Source organism: Saimiri boliviensis, chromosome 7 (genome assembly GCF_048565385.1).
Source record: "Saimiri boliviensis isolate mSaiBol1 chromosome 7, mSaiBol1.pri, whole genome shotgun sequence".
NCBI lineage: Eukaryota > Metazoa > Chordata > Mammalia > Primates > Cebidae > Saimiri > Saimiri boliviensis.
Genome location: NC_133455.1, coordinates 67,412,306 through 67,428,994, shown reverse-complemented (window position 1 = coordinate 67,428,994; position 16,689 = coordinate 67,412,306). Strand labels below are relative to the sequence as shown.

General features: G+C 49.2%; 1 protein-coding gene across 1 annotated transcript; it reads left to right on the top strand.

The window, feature by feature from the left end:
- The first annotated feature begins 569 nt into the window (after positions 1–569).
- KRT84 (keratin 84) lies at positions 570–9,318 on the top strand. Its single transcript, XM_003939189.4, has 9 exons — positions 570–1,173; positions 2,408–2,616; positions 3,148–3,208; positions 3,911–4,006; positions 4,909–5,073; positions 5,232–5,357; positions 5,853–6,073; positions 6,542–6,573; positions 8,176–9,318. Exons 1-9 carry the CDS (start codon positions 637–639, stop codon positions 8,520–8,522), a joined length of 1,794 nt encoding a protein of 597 aa, XP_003939238.2. The 5' UTR covers positions 570–636; the 3' UTR covers positions 8,523–9,318.
- The last annotated feature ends 7,371 nt before the right edge of the window (positions 9,319–16,689 follow it).

Sequence of the window (16,689 nt, the reverse complement as noted above, 5' to 3'; positions counted from 1 at the left end):
CTTGCATAAACAGCCATATTGGATAAAACATGGCAGAAGGTTTTTTTTGGTTATTTAATCTATCTACAGAGACGCAACAAGCTGTATTTTCTCTGTGTCACTTCCCACTTGGAGATGTGCAGACCACGTCTCTCTTTTGCACACACCCTGACCCCTGTAGAGGGTGAAGTCTTCACGGATGCATCCCTCGTGAGCCTCCTGCTGGAGTCTCACCATCCTAACTTTCTGGTGGTTAGCCACACTTACAGTGAAAAAACCTATTGCATTTATGACCAAACCAAATTAATGTCCCCATAATGGCAATTGTGGTAGACTTATGGGGAAAAAATAGGACTATAATGTTTATGTGTTTATGTGTTTTTAATATTTATTGGTTTGCTGTTACGGCCCTCATCCTGATGAGACTAGGTGTGTCTGAGTTAACTCACCGTCAAGGAGGTTATAGGCATGAAGAGTTTCTGCTAACTACCCAAGCTCATAAATGCCTGCAAATGGCTTTTCTCGTTTTTATGGGGCCAAGCCTCAGATCACCACACACATAAAAGGGGTGCACAGGATCCACTAGCCTCAGAGGGACTCCCAGCTCCAGCTCGTCCGTTCTACGCTCGTTCTTTCACTCCCAACCAGGAAGCTGCCATGTCTTGCCGCTCCTACCGAGTCAGCTCTGGTCACCGGGTGGGCAACTTCAGCTCTTGCTCAGCGATGACACCGCAGAACCTGAACCGCTTCCGGGCCAGCTCCGTCTCCTGCAGGAGTGGGCCTGGCTTCCGGGGCCTTGGCAGCTTTGGTAGCCGGAGCGTCATCACCTTTGGATCATACTCACCCCAGATGGCATCTGCAGGCCCTCGGCCCGTCCGCTGTGGAGTCGGCTTCGGTGCTGGCTGTGGGATGGGTTTTGGTGATGGGAGAGGTATTGGTCTGGGGCCTGGGGCTGGCAGCTGCGTTGGCCTGGGGTTTGGAGCTGGCAGTGGCATTGGCTATGGCTTTGGCGGCCCTGGCTTTGGCTACAGAGTTGGAGTCCCAGCAGCCCCATCCATCACAGCAGTGACTGTGAACCAGAGCCTGCTGACCCCCCTCAACCTGGAGATTGACCCCAATGCCCAGAGGGTGAAGAAAGATGAGAAGGAGCAAATCAAGACCCTCAACAACAAGTTTGCCTCCTTCATTGACAAGGTACCTGTGATAGCTGAATCTCGGGGTCTAGGAATATTACAGCCAAAATGCACTAGAATGCTCTTTCCCTTAAAAAGAACTGGCTAAGTTCTGGGAAGTGACCCTGACCCCAGATCTTTCAAGTGTCTATCTAAGGCATTGTGGTATGCCTTCTGGGTTGCTCTGCTGCAGAGCAAGGACAAGCCAGAGGCCATGCTGCGTGGTAGGATAGACTCAGACAGTGATGACATCTTCTGGAAGACAGAGGAACCTCCAGCCAAACTCGAGGGCATCTGGACACGTGTTCCATCTGGTCACTTAGAAATGTCTCTGATACAGGCTGGAAACATTGGGACTTCAGCCAGGTGTTGGCTGATACATGTTTAAGAGGTTTTATTCTTCGAGATCCTTTTGTTCCTTATTAAGCTTTCATAGTTTCTGAGGCTGAGTGACCTCATCTGTCCAAGCTTAGAAAAGTAGAGAATGGAGTTGAGTAATTAAAAAGAAAAAGGAATTCATACCCCCCAGATGGGGTATCAAAATTCGGCCAAGTTGCCTAGATTCAGGGAAACCATAGGGAGTGGCCGCTGGTAGTCACTGGTCTCCAGGCAGGTGAGTGGGAACAGCGATGTGGATCACCCAAAGAACTGACATCCCACACACCATGTCTATGTGGAGATAGAATGGCTGTGTCTGAGAATGGAAGAAGACTTCTGTAAGTTTTGGTTTCTTCCTCTCTAAAATGAGGGGCTGGAGTAAAGAATCTGTAAGTTCTCTTCCAGCTCTACACAGCTCAGCCAATGGAATATCTGAGATGTTGGGTAGGACTTACAATCAGAATTCCCACCTCTTAGTACCATTTCCCACCCCAAATGCAGTTTACTCTGCTCCTCATTCTCTGCCAGGGATGGCTGGCATCCGTTTTCAGATACAGCCAAACCCTAGCTTAAACAGAATCAACCCTTCCACCTTTCTGATGAACAGGTGTACATCTTTCTTAGAGGGTAGATAAGCAAATAGTATTGAAGTGCTGTGGTTCAAAACCCCGTATTGGTATCTAGGACTAGCTGAGCACAAGGAGGGAGTCACAACCCGCCCTTCCAGATTCTGCTGAGTTAGAGGAGGAATGAAACTCAGCAGAGGAGAGAACGCTGCGGACACGTGGTCGAGTCATAGCCGGCCATCTCAAGAACTTGGTTGAGGTGTGAACCCTCTCAAGCACTACAAATGCCATTTCTGTGCCCTGTGTGCTTAGGTGCGTTTCCTAGAGCAGCAGAATAAGCTCCTAGAGACCAAGTGGAGCTTCCTCCAAGAGCAGAAATGTGTCAGGAGCAATCTGGAGCCACTCTTCGAGAGCTACATCACCAACCTGCGGAGGCAGTTGGAGGCGCTGGTCAGTGACCGGGCCCGGCTCCAGGCTGAGAGGAACCACCTGCAGGATGTCCTTGAGGGCTTCAAGAAAAAGTGAGTGACATCTGAGCCGCACAGACCAACGACAGGCCTGGGCTGGCCCCAGGCCCCGGAATCCACCTCCAAGCTCAGATGAGAGCAGCCGGAAGGATCAGGGTTGAATGCTGGTCGCCACCTCAAGCCTGGGGACAGGGTGGCGGGTAGTGATATGTGAACAGAGAGGAGGAGGCCCTCCTGAGGAAAAAGGTGTCCAGATCCAGCATCTTTTTCAGTGGGGTCCTGCTTGCTCATAGTCAAGCGCAATGATCCTAAGTCATTTCTATCAGAGGAACATAGCAATAGACCAGGGTTTCAGATCCCAAACCCACGTTAAGAAAGTGGAAGAGATTTGTAGAAACTGAGAGGCACTGGCTTACGAAAGGTCGTGAAGGTGCGCCAGAGGGGATGATGTTGTATTACGCAGGTAGCAACAGGATCCCATGCTCCTGCATGGACTGAGAAGTCTCGAGAGGTTCACTGGGGAATTGGGAGTAACTGGCTCTCAGTTCAGAGTAAGAACTTCCCTCTTAACTTTTATCACCCCAGGTATGAAGAGGAGGTGGTATGTCGGGCCAATGCTGAGAATGAGTTTGTGGCTCTGAAGAAGGTAAGGGGGAACCACAGGCCAGGCCAGCTTCTCCTCTGGACTGGCAAATGTTCCCAAGACTCCCGAGGAAACTGCCCAGGCATCCTTGTGGAGTCTGGGACTACTCACACCAAGACAGTGGAACCCCAGAGATCACAATAAATTTTCTACAAAGTTCAGGTTCAGCCTCAGATTCTTTAGGATGGGGTCACATGAAAGGAGAGGTGCCTATGTTCAGCATCTTCTTCAGCTCAGTCCTGCTTGCTCTATAGTCAAGTACAACAATCCTAAGTCATTTCTATCAGAGAAGCATAGCAATAGACCAGGTTTTCAGATCCCAGACCCATGTTAAGAAAGTGGAAGCCTCCTCTGGAACCCTCTTTGTAGGCCAGTCCCAAGCCCCTTGGTTCTTCTATTAAGGTCTTTGGATATAGGAATTCCTAGACCACCCTGTGCTAAAATGGTATCTTGAATGACCTAAGTATCTTGGATTATCTAGATTTTCCCTGTCTCTAACTGAACATCAGAAAATGTCCAGCAGCCCCTGGGGAGATGCTGACATTGTAACAGGGAGAAGAGCAAACGTCACTGAGCTTTGCTTCTATCCAGTGACTTTAACCATCTGTGGGAAGTGGCTGCATCTTTGCATCCATCTCCAGACCCAGGTGGGAAGGTGAAGCAGTGCCCAGGCGATGAGCATGTATCCTTCTCTCTTTTCTACAGGATGTGGATGCAGCTTTCATGCAAAAGTCTGATCTCGAGGCCAATGTGAATACCCTAACTCAGGAAATTGACTTTCTAAAAACCCTTTACATGGAGGTGAGGGCTCATCTTCTCTAGGGCATTCAAGGGGATCCGTGCTTGGCCTGGGCTCCCTGAGGACTTAGTCTGGACTAGCATATTTTCAAACATTTGCTATCATGTATCTTTCCTCCCACTCAAATCTGTACGCCCTGTATGCCAATGTATCTTCAAATGGGGACAGGAAGGTGAGCAGGCTTTTCAGCAGCCTGATGCAGGTCAAACTCTGCATCTATGATCCAAATCCTTACTGGCCAATCTAAAGACTAGGATCTTAAAAACGTCACTTCCTGTGTACTGACCAGCAGAGTAAAAAATTGATTTTCCAGGACAGGTAAGAAAAAAAATGTGTTCGACCTAATTAGCCAAACGAGCTGTCTTTTGCCTCATAAGCAATCTGTCCGGTGTGGTATAGACCCAGCCAGAGCTGAATTGCTAGCTCTAAGCGAAAAAGGTGAGGAAAACTTCCTCTGGAACTCTCTTTGCAGGCCAGTCCCAAGGCCCTTGGTTAAGGATGTTGGATACAGGAATTCCTAGACCACCTGTGCTAAAATATTGTCAGATCTCAATGGTCTGTGACCAGCACAGCCACTCTGTGGATAATCTAAGAAGAGTTTAAGCCCTAGAGCGGCTCCCCCTTTCTTCCATCGTATTCTTAGGTCCCCGTGGTTTCAATGCGCGCTGAGCAAAGTCGTGTGTTAAAGGGACGTCTCTAAGTACATCACGGAGTTCTAAAGTCAGCCTGAGATAGTTCTCAGACATGTCTTTTTCTTTATCTTCAGTTCGGATGGTCTTGCTCTTTTATGAACCAATGAGTGAGGCTCTCTGTCCTGAACTCCACTTCCTGGGCACCCTATGGCAGAGTCCCAGCTGCTAAATGAGACTCTGAGCACATCTGTCTCCCCAATCCTCCAACACAGGAAATCCGGTTGCTGCAGTCGCATATCTCAGAGACATCCGTCATTGTGAAGATGGACAACAGCCGTGACCTGAACCTTGATGGGATCATCGCTGAGGTCAAGGCCCAGTATGAGGAGGTGGCCAGGCGTAGCCGGGCTGATGCTGAGGCCTGGTACCAGACCAAGGTGGGCAGCAGAGCCTGGGGAAAGGATGTAGGCAGCTCTGTGGGGTAAGACTCATATACAACAGAGCAGGCCCAGGGAGGTCTCAGCCCCCCAACTCAGTGGGGGCTGTGATCTTGACCTGACCTTTGAACCCTCAAAATACCATCTTCTCGCCCCAGTATGAAGAGATGCAGGTGACAGCTGGCCAACACTGTGACAACCTGCGCCACACACGGAACGAGATCAATGAACTGACCCGACTGATCCAGCGGCTGAAGGCAGAGATTGAGCACGCCAAGGCTCAGGTGGGCAAAGGAAAGGAGGGAACCCCTCAGATTAGGGAGAAGCAGGACTTCAGGCTTCGGGAACCCCCAAGTCTAATGAGGTGAGGAAGACCATCAAGATCCAGAAACAGAGGAATGGAGGCATCAGTTCAGGAAGGCTTTGGGGGAAGAAACTGTGGAAGGGAAGGAAAGCTTCCCACATAGAAGGAAAGGGCTAGGGCAGACCCAGCCTGAAAGGTGCTGCAGAAAGAATAAGTTTACCCTCTAGATGCCATAGCTCGGGGGCAGCTGAAATCAGAAGTGGCAAAGTCAGTGGAGATAGAAGCAAGAAAAGCAATGCCCCACCCCACAGTGACATCAAACTACAGGATCTCTGATGCCTGGGAAAGCAGCCACCATGGGGTCCATTTCTGCCTTGGCCCCAGGCTATGTTCCTAATAAGAGGGACACTATTTCTGACCCAACCTGGGGATGCCTGGCACTGCCAAAGACCCCTGCAAACTGCCTTCCCTGCAGCGTGCCAAACTGGAGACTGCAGTGGCCGAGGCCGAGCAGCAGGGTGAGGCGACCCTCAACGACGCCAAATGCAAGCTGGCAGATCTGGAGTGTGCCCTGCAGCAGGCCAAGCAGGACATGGCACGGCAGCTGCGTGAGTACCAGGAGCTGATGAACGTCAAGCTGGCCCTGGACATCGAGATCGCCACCTACAGGCACCTGCTGGAGGGCGAGGAGAGCCGGTGAGTTCTCAGTTCGGCAGGAGAGTGGAGGCAGAGACTTGGGCATCTAGAAAGACCACGCGAGAGGAGGGGACAGTGAAGAACTGAGGAAATATGCATCTCTAGAGGTGACGATACCTTCTCTGCAAACGTTAGTTGCACTGCCCTTGTCAAGGAATTGGAGGAATGCTCTAGATCTGTGACTCTCAAATGCAAGTCTAGACAAGCTGCGCCAGAATCATTGGGAGTTCTGCTTGGCTGGTTTGTTTGCTAAAATTACTACCGATACATTTCTTTAAATATTTTAATTTAATGGTTTTGGGATAGGGTCTAGAACGTGTAGCTTTTCAACGCTCCCCAGATGTGTGTCTAATCAGGGGTGAGAACCACTGGTCCACAGGTCTACTCAGGCAAGGAAGCCTTTCATGGCAAATAGGTTTTCAGGAAACAACAGTGCGTGTGAAATGACTGCTTTCTTTCCCTTTCCAGGCTCTGTGACGGTGTTGGACCAGTAAACATATGTAAGAAATTTGTTTTTGTTTTTTCTTTTCACACATTTGTCTCCTCTTCAAACTTCCTTTAAACTCAGTCTGCACTGGGGTCAGGAGCCTTCTGAGATGGCCGGTCTGGTCACGACAGTCAGGGGAGCTGGGACCATCTGGTCTTGGACTGGGAGCACCTCCTCAGCTGAGGTCTGCGATCTCCCCAGAGCCTGCCTTCCCCGGAGCAAAACATTCAGAAAGGTTTGCAAGGCCTCCACAGTGGAAGACAGTCCTTTTGCTTTGAGCGGACTTGTCCTTCAAGGGCACCAACTAGGGGACTTAGAAGGAGTGGGAAGGCCTCTGCCAGGGGAGGCTGTCATCGCCTGATGGCAGGAAATGCAGCGAGGCCCTGCTGCTGCAGCCGAAGCATGGGTTGTACCCAAAGCCTGCAGGGCAGTGTGCCGGACACGGGATGCTGGGGGCACTCACAAGACAGACCCAGCCCCTGCTCTCTAGAAATCTTGAAAAGATGAGTCCTAGCCACCATCAACCTAACCCTGGAAGGATCCCAGAGCAAAGAGCAGATATTGGCATCCCTGTTTCACCCACCCAGAGAAAATACATAACTTACCAGAACTCACAAAGCAAACCAGAATTCAAACCCAGATACCTGACTCCAAAAGCACAAATGAACACTGGCATGTGGTGGAACCGAGTGCTAAACCGGGTGGGTCAGACAGTCAGAACTACATGTACTTGGAGAAGAGTGTCCCTCCCCACTCCAATGGAGGTGGTAGATGGACAGGGGAAGCCATAGGCAATGGCTTTCTGCAGGAGGTCAAGCTTGAGTGAACATTGTGGGTGGCAGGAAGGATTCTGGGTAAGACAAAAGGGCAGAAAAGAGTGTGTCGCTCCGTGGATAGGGCTGAGCTAGCAGGTTTAGTTGGATGCGAATCCTGGGTCATGGAGGCATGTCCAGGGGAGAGCAGAGGGCTACAGAGCAGAGCCACCAGTCAGTCAGGAGAGAGGTGACAGGGACCAGTGTTAGAGGGATTTTCCATGTGCTGGGCTAGGGGAAGTGTGGGGACCACCAAGGGACATAATACAATTGGAAGAGGACAGGCCTGCCATGGCTTTATGGAAGCTACTGCTCTAGCTATCTTGGTAATCCAGCTCACAGCTCTACTGGACTTTGGCCATATGTAAATGACAGTCAACCTATGGATGCATGCAGGCATCTGGGAATGGGCTGAATTTCTCATTTCAATCTGGATGTTTGATTTTTTTGTTTGTTTGTTTGAGACAGAGTCTTGCTCTGTCGCCAGGCTGGAGTGCCGTGACATGATCTTGGCTCACTGCAACCTCCAACTCCTTGGTTCAAGTGATTCTCCTGCCTCAGCCTCCTGAGTAGCTGGGATTACAGGCACACGCCACCATGCTCAGCTAATTTTTGTAATTTTAGCAGAGACGGAGTTTCACCGCGTTGGCCAGGTTGATCTCCATTCTCCTGACCTCAAGTGATCCACCCACTTCGGCCTCCCAAGTGCTGGGATTACAGGGAGGTGCAAAGCAGGGGTAGCACGGAGGTGGAGGACTGGGCCCCGGTGTCGGCAGCCTCCCTGAAGCTTTCTTCCTCCGCAGCCGTCAGCAGCTCCCGGGGTGGCCTGGTGTGTGGCCCTGAGCCTTTGGTTGCCGGCTCTACCCTCTGCCGTGGCGGAGTCACCTTCTCAACCAGCAGCAGCGTCCGCGCCACCAGCGGAGTCCTGACTTCCTGCGGCCCGAGCCTGGGGGGCGCTCAGGTCTCCCCTGCCACTGGGGACCTGCTGAGCACTGGCACCAGGAGTGGCTCCGTGCTTGTCGGTGAGCCCGGTGCCCTCAGTGTCCCCTGCCCCCTACCTGCAGAGCGGGGCTTCAGCAGCTGCAGTGGCGGCCGCAGCTCCAGCGTCCGCTTGGTGTCCACCACCACCTCCCGCCGGACCAAGTACTGAGAGCCCAGCCCCAGATCCGCTGCCCAGAGAAGAACCAGCTCCACGGCTCCTGCTTCTGCCCCCAGGGTGTGTGGGCTCTGGGCCTGAGGGTCTCCAGCTCCCCTTCCTGCTGGGAAGCCACCCCTCAGCTCTGCCCCTGCTGTTCTACCCGGCCCCATGTCCTCTCCGAGGATTTTTCACCGTGTAGATGCTCCATCGGCAGTTCCAGCCAAGCTGAGTTCTCCCTGACTCCCAATTTCTTTCCTTTGGATCACGCCTCTCTCTGTCAGCAACAGCATGGAGAAATGGCTCATTCACTGCAGTCACAACCATCAGTCCGGTGCCCTCACCACCTGTGACTGCTGGTTAATTTGGAGAACGGAGCTGACTGTCTGCACTGCAGACATCTTTAAGTCCACATCCTTCACTTCTTTCCTCTCTCTTCCTTTCCCTGGCAGGAGAAGGTTCTTTCCTTCTCTCTCTGATTGATTCAGAGGATCCCAGTCCTTGGTGGCCCCGGGCTCCCTAAGCCCTGAGGTGGCTCTTCTCCCAGTGCCTTCTGTCCCGCTGTTTCTCTTCCTGGGTGGTTGGTATAACTCCGGCATGTGAGTCCACGAGGTGGGGTGCAGGCAGAGAGGTGGGCTCTGCAACGCTCCCCGTCCTCCTGCCCCTGCTCGTGGTGTGAGGCCCAGCCCCGTCCGCTGCAGGGTTGTGTCTGCAAGCCCCAAGGAGGCCTGGGGGCCAGGTTGGGTGGGGTGCCTGTGTGCACTGCTCTTTGTGTTTCTGGGTTTTCAATAAACTTGCCAAGCTCACTTCACAGGGACTCTGGCCTCTCCTTCCGGATCACACTGGGGCTGGGGTAGCTGCCTCCTAGACTCCACCGGATCACAGCCTGCCCAGCTGAGGAGGGACAGAGACTGGTGTCCTGGTCACAGGGGAGGCACTGAGGAAAGAGGGCCCAGGCCCTTCCCTGCAGGGGCTCACAGTTCTGCGGGGCATAGGAGAGGTAGCAAAGGCTCCAAAAACAAGAGCCAGCCAGCCCACTGCCTACTACCCCCACCACCAGGGGTAGCCTTGTGCTCAGAGGCACCCTCCCCTGACCAAAGTAAGCCCTTCCAGCTATTGTTCCCCAGGTTTCACCCAACCTCTGTTCCTCCAGGATCCTTAAAGTTCCTTCCTGGTCTTTCTGTCTCTACTCTTGTCTCCATCCAACTCATTCATCACGATGCTGTTAGAAAGGCCTTTCTCCCATAACAAACTGACTGTGGGTCCCCCCAGCTCATATCCCTCAGTAGCTCCCCACTGCCTTCCAGAAATAGCCCAAGCTCCTTAACACGGCATACAAACCCTGTGTGATCTGCCCGTAGACTCCCATCCCCAGCCATCCCCTCCAGACAGCCCACTTCCTGCCTCTCATCTTTTATCTATTCATCCAGCAAACATTTGGTAAGTGCCTACCACATACCAGGCATGATGCTGGGAAAATGATAAGGGACAAAATTCAATCCTGGCCCTCGAAGAGCTTACAGTCCTGTCTGATAGAAGGACAAGGGCACAAGCATGTATTAAGAGTAGATGTCATGCTGTGCTACACAGACAAGACGCCTAGCCCAGACTTGGGGCATCATTAAATGCTTCCTGAAGGATGTCATGTCCCAGCAGAGATGCGAAGGATGGTGAATTAGCCATACTAAGAAGGAAGAAGTGTCCTAAGCAGAGGCAACAGCATGTGCAAAAACCAAGACACTGGAGAGAGCAGAAGTCTGAGGATTTGCCTGGAGTTGAAACTGACCATGACAATACTACAGAGTGCAAAACATAGCATCAGGTGGGGAAAGGAGTCAGCCAGGGCACAGTCATGAACAGCACCCTGGGCACAGCTCCACTGGGGCACATGTCTCATAGTAGGGATGGTTTGCTGGTCGGCCTCACTCCAAGTCAGTTCTTCCAAGGGAGCAGGAAGCACATCTCTCATGTTTGCATGTTCTGGATTGCCAAGACCCCTGCCAGCACCCTGAGAACCTGCAATTTGCTCTGCTCACAGCCTCAGGCCTTGCCTGATGGTGGGGCTGTCAGCCACCGGTCCTCCTGTTTCCAGGGGCTCATGACGTCCCACCTTAACTTCTATATGCAAAGTCACACACACCTCTTGGGAGCAATTTTAATATTTGAAATTAGAAAGTCATCGATGGGCCCATAACAAAATGGAGTAGACAAAGGAGAGTCAACAACTCGAAGACAGATCAGTAGAAATTATCCAATCTGAAGAACAAAGAGAAAACAAGATTTAAAAAAGGTTTTTTTTTAAGCTAGAGAAAAATAACACATTACGTATAAGAGAATTACAGTTCAAATTATCATAGATTTCTCATCAGAAACCATGAAAGACAGAAGACAGCAGCACATCACCTTTAAAGCGCCAGGGGCTGGGGTGGGGGAAGAACTGTAAACACGGAATTCTGCAGCCAGCAAAGGTATCCTTCAGGAGCAAAGGCAAAAAGAAAACAAAACCCACAAAGAAACAAAAGACATTTCAGATGAAAGAAAACTAAGAGAAGTTGCCAACTGCCAACGCGCTCTAAAAAGAAACAATATCAGAGGGAAATGTAATTTCTGGAATGAAGGAAGAACAACAGAAATCGCAAATATCTGAGTAAATATAAAATGTGTTTTTGTTTCTTTTATGTTCTTTAAAATACACATGATGGCCGGGCGCAGTGGCTCACACCTGTAATCCCAGTACTTTGGGAGGCTGAGGCGGGTGGATCACGAGGTCAAGAGATCGAGACCATCCTGGTCAACATGGTGAAACCCCGTCTCTACTAAAAATACAAAAAAGTAGCTGGGCATGGTGGCGCATGCCTGTAATCCCAGCTACTCAGGAGGCTGAGGCAGGAGAATTGCCTGAACCCAGGAGGCGGAGGTTGCGGTGAGCGGAGATCGCGCCATTGCACTCCAGCCTGGGTAACAAGAGCGAAACTCCACCTCAAAAAAAAAAAAAAAAAAAAAAAAAAAACATGACTATTGAAAATAAAAACGGGAACTGTTGGTGGGGTTTTAATTTATGTAGATGAACTATCTATGACGACTATCACATAAAGGGAAGAAGGTCAATGTAAGTGATAAAATATTACCTCTAAGTAGACTGTGAAAGAGTAGATTACATACGTTGTATCTCTACAGCAGCCACAAAGAGATATACTCAAAAATCAATAGAGGTCAGTCAAGGTGGCTCATGCCAGTAGTCCAACACTGCAGGAGGCTGAGGCAGGAGGATGACTTAAGCATAGAAGTTCAAAACCAGCCTGGGTAATATGAGGAGACCCTGTCTCTGTAAAACAATAATAATAAATAATAATTAATTAATAAGTGTTTTAAGTCATAGGAAAAAGAAAAAAATCTTAATATCTAAATAATCCAAAGAAGATAAAAAGGAAGAAACAGAGAAACAAACATCAGAAGGGCCAAAAAGAAAACAAATAAAATCACAGACCTTAAATAAAACAATAATTACATAGAACATAAATGGTCAAAACACACTGTCAGGGATGAAAAGCTTTCTTTTACCCATTTAGCTTTAGTGCTTGGAGTCTGTGAATTAAACTGTCAAAAGACAGATTAACAGAAGGAAAGTTTAATGGCTGATGTCTCTGTCTTTGGTAATTTATGTCACTATTAACCTCATTTAATTGACGTTATAGAGCACACCACACCAAACAGAAAAATATACATTCTTTTCAAGTGACAACAGGGAACGTTCACCCTGATAGACCTTGTAAATTATGTAGCCAGTCCTGCCTGAGTAGCTCTATATCTACTAAGTAAGCACTGAATGTACAGTTTTAAACTTTCCCACAAAGAAGAATTCAGACCTAAGTATTTTCACTGATGAATTCTATCAAACATTTAAGGAAGAATTCAGCCCAGACTCTTCCAGAAAACATAAGAGGAAGGAAAACTTCTCAATCCCTTTTGAGACCAGCATTACTCTGCTACCAAAACCAAGTGACATTATGAGAAAAGAAAGCTTCATGAACAGAAATGAAAAAAATCCTCAGCAAGGTATTAACAAAGCAAGCACAGTAACAAGTGAAAGGAAAATACGTCATAATCAATGAGAGTTTAGCCTGGGAATGCAAGGCTGTTTCAACTTTCAAAACTCTATTAATGTAATTCATGATATCAACAGACTAAATAGGTGAAACAATATAATTATCTTGATAGAGGCGGAGAAAGCATTTGAAAAAATTTAACATCCCTTCTTGGCTTAGAAAAGACAACTCTCGGCAACTAGAAATTGAAGGGAACTTCCTTAGTCTGGCAAATGGAATCTTAAAAAACAAAAACAAAAACAAAAAAAACCTACAGCTAACAGCATACTTAATGGTAAATGTTGAATGCTTTCTTTCTAAAACCAGATACAAGAGAAGGAAGTCTGCTTATACCACTCCTAGTACTGTACAAGTTGTCCTGGCCAGTAAACTAAGACAAAAAATATACAGTTTGGAAAGGAAGAAATACAGCTGTTTTCATTTTCAGAAGTCAATACATTCTATATAGAAAATTCTAGGAAATATATTTTTTAAAAGCCTACTAGAGCTAATAAGTGAGTTTAGCAAGGTTGCAGGATACAAGGTCAATATACAGAAATTGACTGTGTGTCTATACACCAGCTATGGAAATAAAAATTGTTAAAGTATCATTTCCAATGGTACCATTTAATTCCAAAGGATGCATACTTAGGCATAAAATTTTAAAAAGTATATGAGGATCTGTATGCTGAAAACTACAAAATATTGATGAAAGAAATTAAAGATTTAAATAAATGGAGAGATACACTGTGTTCATGAACTGGAAGACTCAATATTATTAATATGTCAGTTCTCCCTCAAAGATGGCATGGGGGGTAACTATGGACAAGGGCACAGGCAGACCTGAGTTCAGTCCCAGGTCTTCTACTTACTGGCTGCGTGACCAAAGGTAATGAGAGGTAACAATAATACCTAACATATATTGAACTGCGTAGTGTTCCAAGTAATTCTCATAGGTTAACTCACTTTATCCTTTCAGTAGCCTTAGGTAGTAGGTACTTTTATTATTTCCCATTTGACAGATGACAAAACTGAGGCCCAGAGGAGTTAAATAAGTGGTGAAGCCGAGGAGCCCTGACTCCTGAGCCCAGGCTCACCACCACCGTGTGTTCCGCCCGTCACGTCATCTCAATACGCTTCTTACCTCATTTGTAAAATGGAAAAATATGTCCTACCTCAAAGAGTTGTGGGGATGACACACGATGGCAATCCAAGGTGCTTAGCACTGAACCTGGCACATGGTGGGGGCTCAATTGCTTCAGTTTGGTGGCGGGCTTGGTGTCTGTTTATCAAGGAACAGTAGCCGTGTCAGCAGTTCAGCCACTCTGGAACCAACCACAGGTGGATGCAGGAGCATCAGGGACCGTCTCCAGCTTCCAAAGCTCTGGAAACCAGAGCCAGCCGCAGGCAGATCCCTGGCCTTTTCTGCTTCCGCCACACTGAACTGCCGCCAGGCCAGTCGTGGGGATTTGCTGCCCTCTTCTGGTCACCAACTTCAGACGAGAAGGCACAGGAGATGTTCAAAGCGGGCTACTAGCAGGATTGGCTTGTGCCATATGGCTAGGGGAGGAGGGAGCTTAGAGTCTTGTGAAACCATTTGGTTTTCCTCCAAATTTGTAATTAGGACACAAACATACAAACAATAAATAACAGCTTTTAAAAAGAAGTCCATCTCCTTTCTCGCCAACCCAACACAGCCGTTTTCACCGTGCTGTGCTCTTTGTCTCCATGGGTGTTCAGAAAACCACAGCCTTGAAGCAGGAAAGAGTCAGGGAGGGGGCTTAGCCCTGCGGCTTTCAAACTGCGCGCACTCCTCAGGGCTCAAGGGCCAGGGCTTTCCAGAAGCTGTCCTTTTCTGCCAAACCTCAAATATCCAAAGTATCCGAGATATCCATTCATTTATACATTCATCAGACAACAATATTTACTGAGCACTTACTGTATTCCAAGCACTGTTCTAGGTGAACAAAATAAACAAAAACAGATAAAATCTCTGCTCCCAGGGAGTTTACTTTGGGGTGAGGGGCGAAACAGACAATAATCCATAAATAGAATAAATAAGTAAATTCTGGAGTGTGTATCAGAGCAAGGTAAGCCGGATGGAGAGTGCCCTGGGGTGGAGAGTGGGTTGCCATTTTTTTTAAAGGGTCAGAAAGACGGTATTGGGGAAGAGCCCTGCAGGAGGTGATGGGCAAGCCACGTGGATGAGAGGAGAGCATTTGGGCGGAAGGGACAGCAGGACACAGGTCCTGAGTCAGGAGTGTACCCTGCCCTGATGCTCCAGGAGCACAGGGAGACCAGTGACAAACGCCACAATATGGACAGGCAGTGCGGGGCCCTATTGCCATCGCTGGAACTCCAAGTGAAATGGGGAGTTGGGCGTTTGAGCAGGGGAGTGACATGATCCAACTTATGTTTTATGGGGCTCACTCTCCTGTGTCGAGAATGGAGATTGGAGACCAGGGGCAAACAGGAAGACCAGCATGTCAATCTTATCTATTCTATAACTAAATAAGTAGATTTAGTTATAAATCAGTTAGGAATCAGCACGGCTTTATATAGCTGTTCTCCTCCTAGGATTTAGGAAGATGGCTCTACTGCCAAAAAGAAAAGAGAAAATTTCAAAATCATTCACGCACTCCCCTCCTGAAATCAGAGGCTCTGTAATGACTGAGCATCTGCTCCGACCCGGAGTAACCATGGAAAACAGCAAAGCACCAGGGAACGCTGCCAGGAAGGCACGCAGACAGAGTTCAGGAGGAGAGTGGAGTTTCTTGGAGTTCCTGTGGGGCAGGCCAGGGAGCAGCTGTGTCCGCTGGGCACAGAACCCTACCACGACACACTGGAGATTGTCAAGTGGCTCCAGCTTCTCGTCTCTCACTCAGGATTTCTGAATCATGCCCAAGTCCTGTGAAAGCCAAAGAGAGGTAAAGAGGGCTAAGAAGATCCTTCAGTAGCTGGCATCTCAGCACCAGCAGTGGCATTGCCTTGGATGCGTAATAAAAGTGTGGCCAGCAGAGGCAAAGAGCGGTGCCCAACCTCAATCAGCCATGCAGGCCTTGTCCATGGGTAGCCCATCAGGATTGACTGAGGAGGACCAGCCCGAAAGAAGAGATAGGAAAACAACCCACAAGAGCCCAGGCAGACACAGACACAAAACTGGAAGGATAGACAGGCAGCCCTAAGGACAGTCAGTGCAGGGCAGGGGAAGGTGCCAGTGCCCTCCTGTCTTTGGAAAAATCCAGGGAGTCTTCCTAAAAGTAGAGGATTTTAGCACAGTAGAAAAAGCAGAAGGGAAGGGAGGCAGTGGGCCTCTGGGATGGGGGAGAGCCAGCTGCCCCAGGGAGCATCCCAGCTCGGGCAAAAAGCACTGCCTGAAGGTAGGGCTGAGGCGGGAGCAGGGAGACCTCTGAGAAAACCCCAGACTCTGTACTCTGGAGTGGGGCAGATCACAGGGGGTCTCAGATGTTGCCTGGGGCTCCAGGGTAGGGTAAAGAACTTCTCTCCCCAAGTAGTTCTTGAAGGCTTTCTGAAAAAAGCAGCCTCTTGGGAGCACTTTACAGCTGGGTTGTGGACTCCTGAGATTTTCAGAACTAGATGGGGCCTTCAAAAGGTGCATGGAACAAGAGGGGACAGGGCTAAGGGAGGTGATGAGTGACAGGCCTTAGAACAAGAGGGTGTGGAAGGGGATGATTGGGGTTACCTGGAGAGCCCCAGAGAGGGCATTTACGAGACAGAGGGAGGAGAAATCACAGCCTCCCACTAATGAGCTCACAAAGGCTTCCTGGAAGAGGCAGCTGTTCTCAGACATTCCAGGCCAAGGTGTGACAGGGAGAAGGCTGATGGAAGGGAGCGGGGTGCCACGGGGCACAGGCGAACGAGGGCACAGCGAATGAGGATGAGACCCTGAAAGGAGATGGGGTTTCCAGCCCCGCAAAGATCCTGACTCTCAGGGCAACGACGTGGGTTCCACTGAGCAGGGTGTTTGGGTGATGGCTAGAGAGACTACGTGCTCTCTGAGTCCCCCCTGGGTAGAACCATAAGCAAAGGCCCAGGTCCTTCCAGGACAGCTGTGCCAGATCCACCTGCCCTGACTT

Excerpts from the sequence above, each read along its gene's own strand:
- KRT84 (XM_003939189.4), top strand. The coding sequence starts at position 637 with ATGTCTTGCCGCTCCTACCGAGTCAGCTCTGGTCACCGGGTGGGCAAC. Across the intron at positions 5,074-5,231 it reads AGGCCTGGTACCAGACCAAG|TATGAAGAGATGCAGGTGAC; the intron begins GTGGGCAGCAGA and ends TTCTCGCCCCAG. Across the intron at positions 6,574-8,175 it reads TGTTGGACCAGTAAACATAT|CCGTCAGCAGCTCCCGGGGT; the intron begins GTAAGAAATTTG and ends CTTCCTCCGCAG.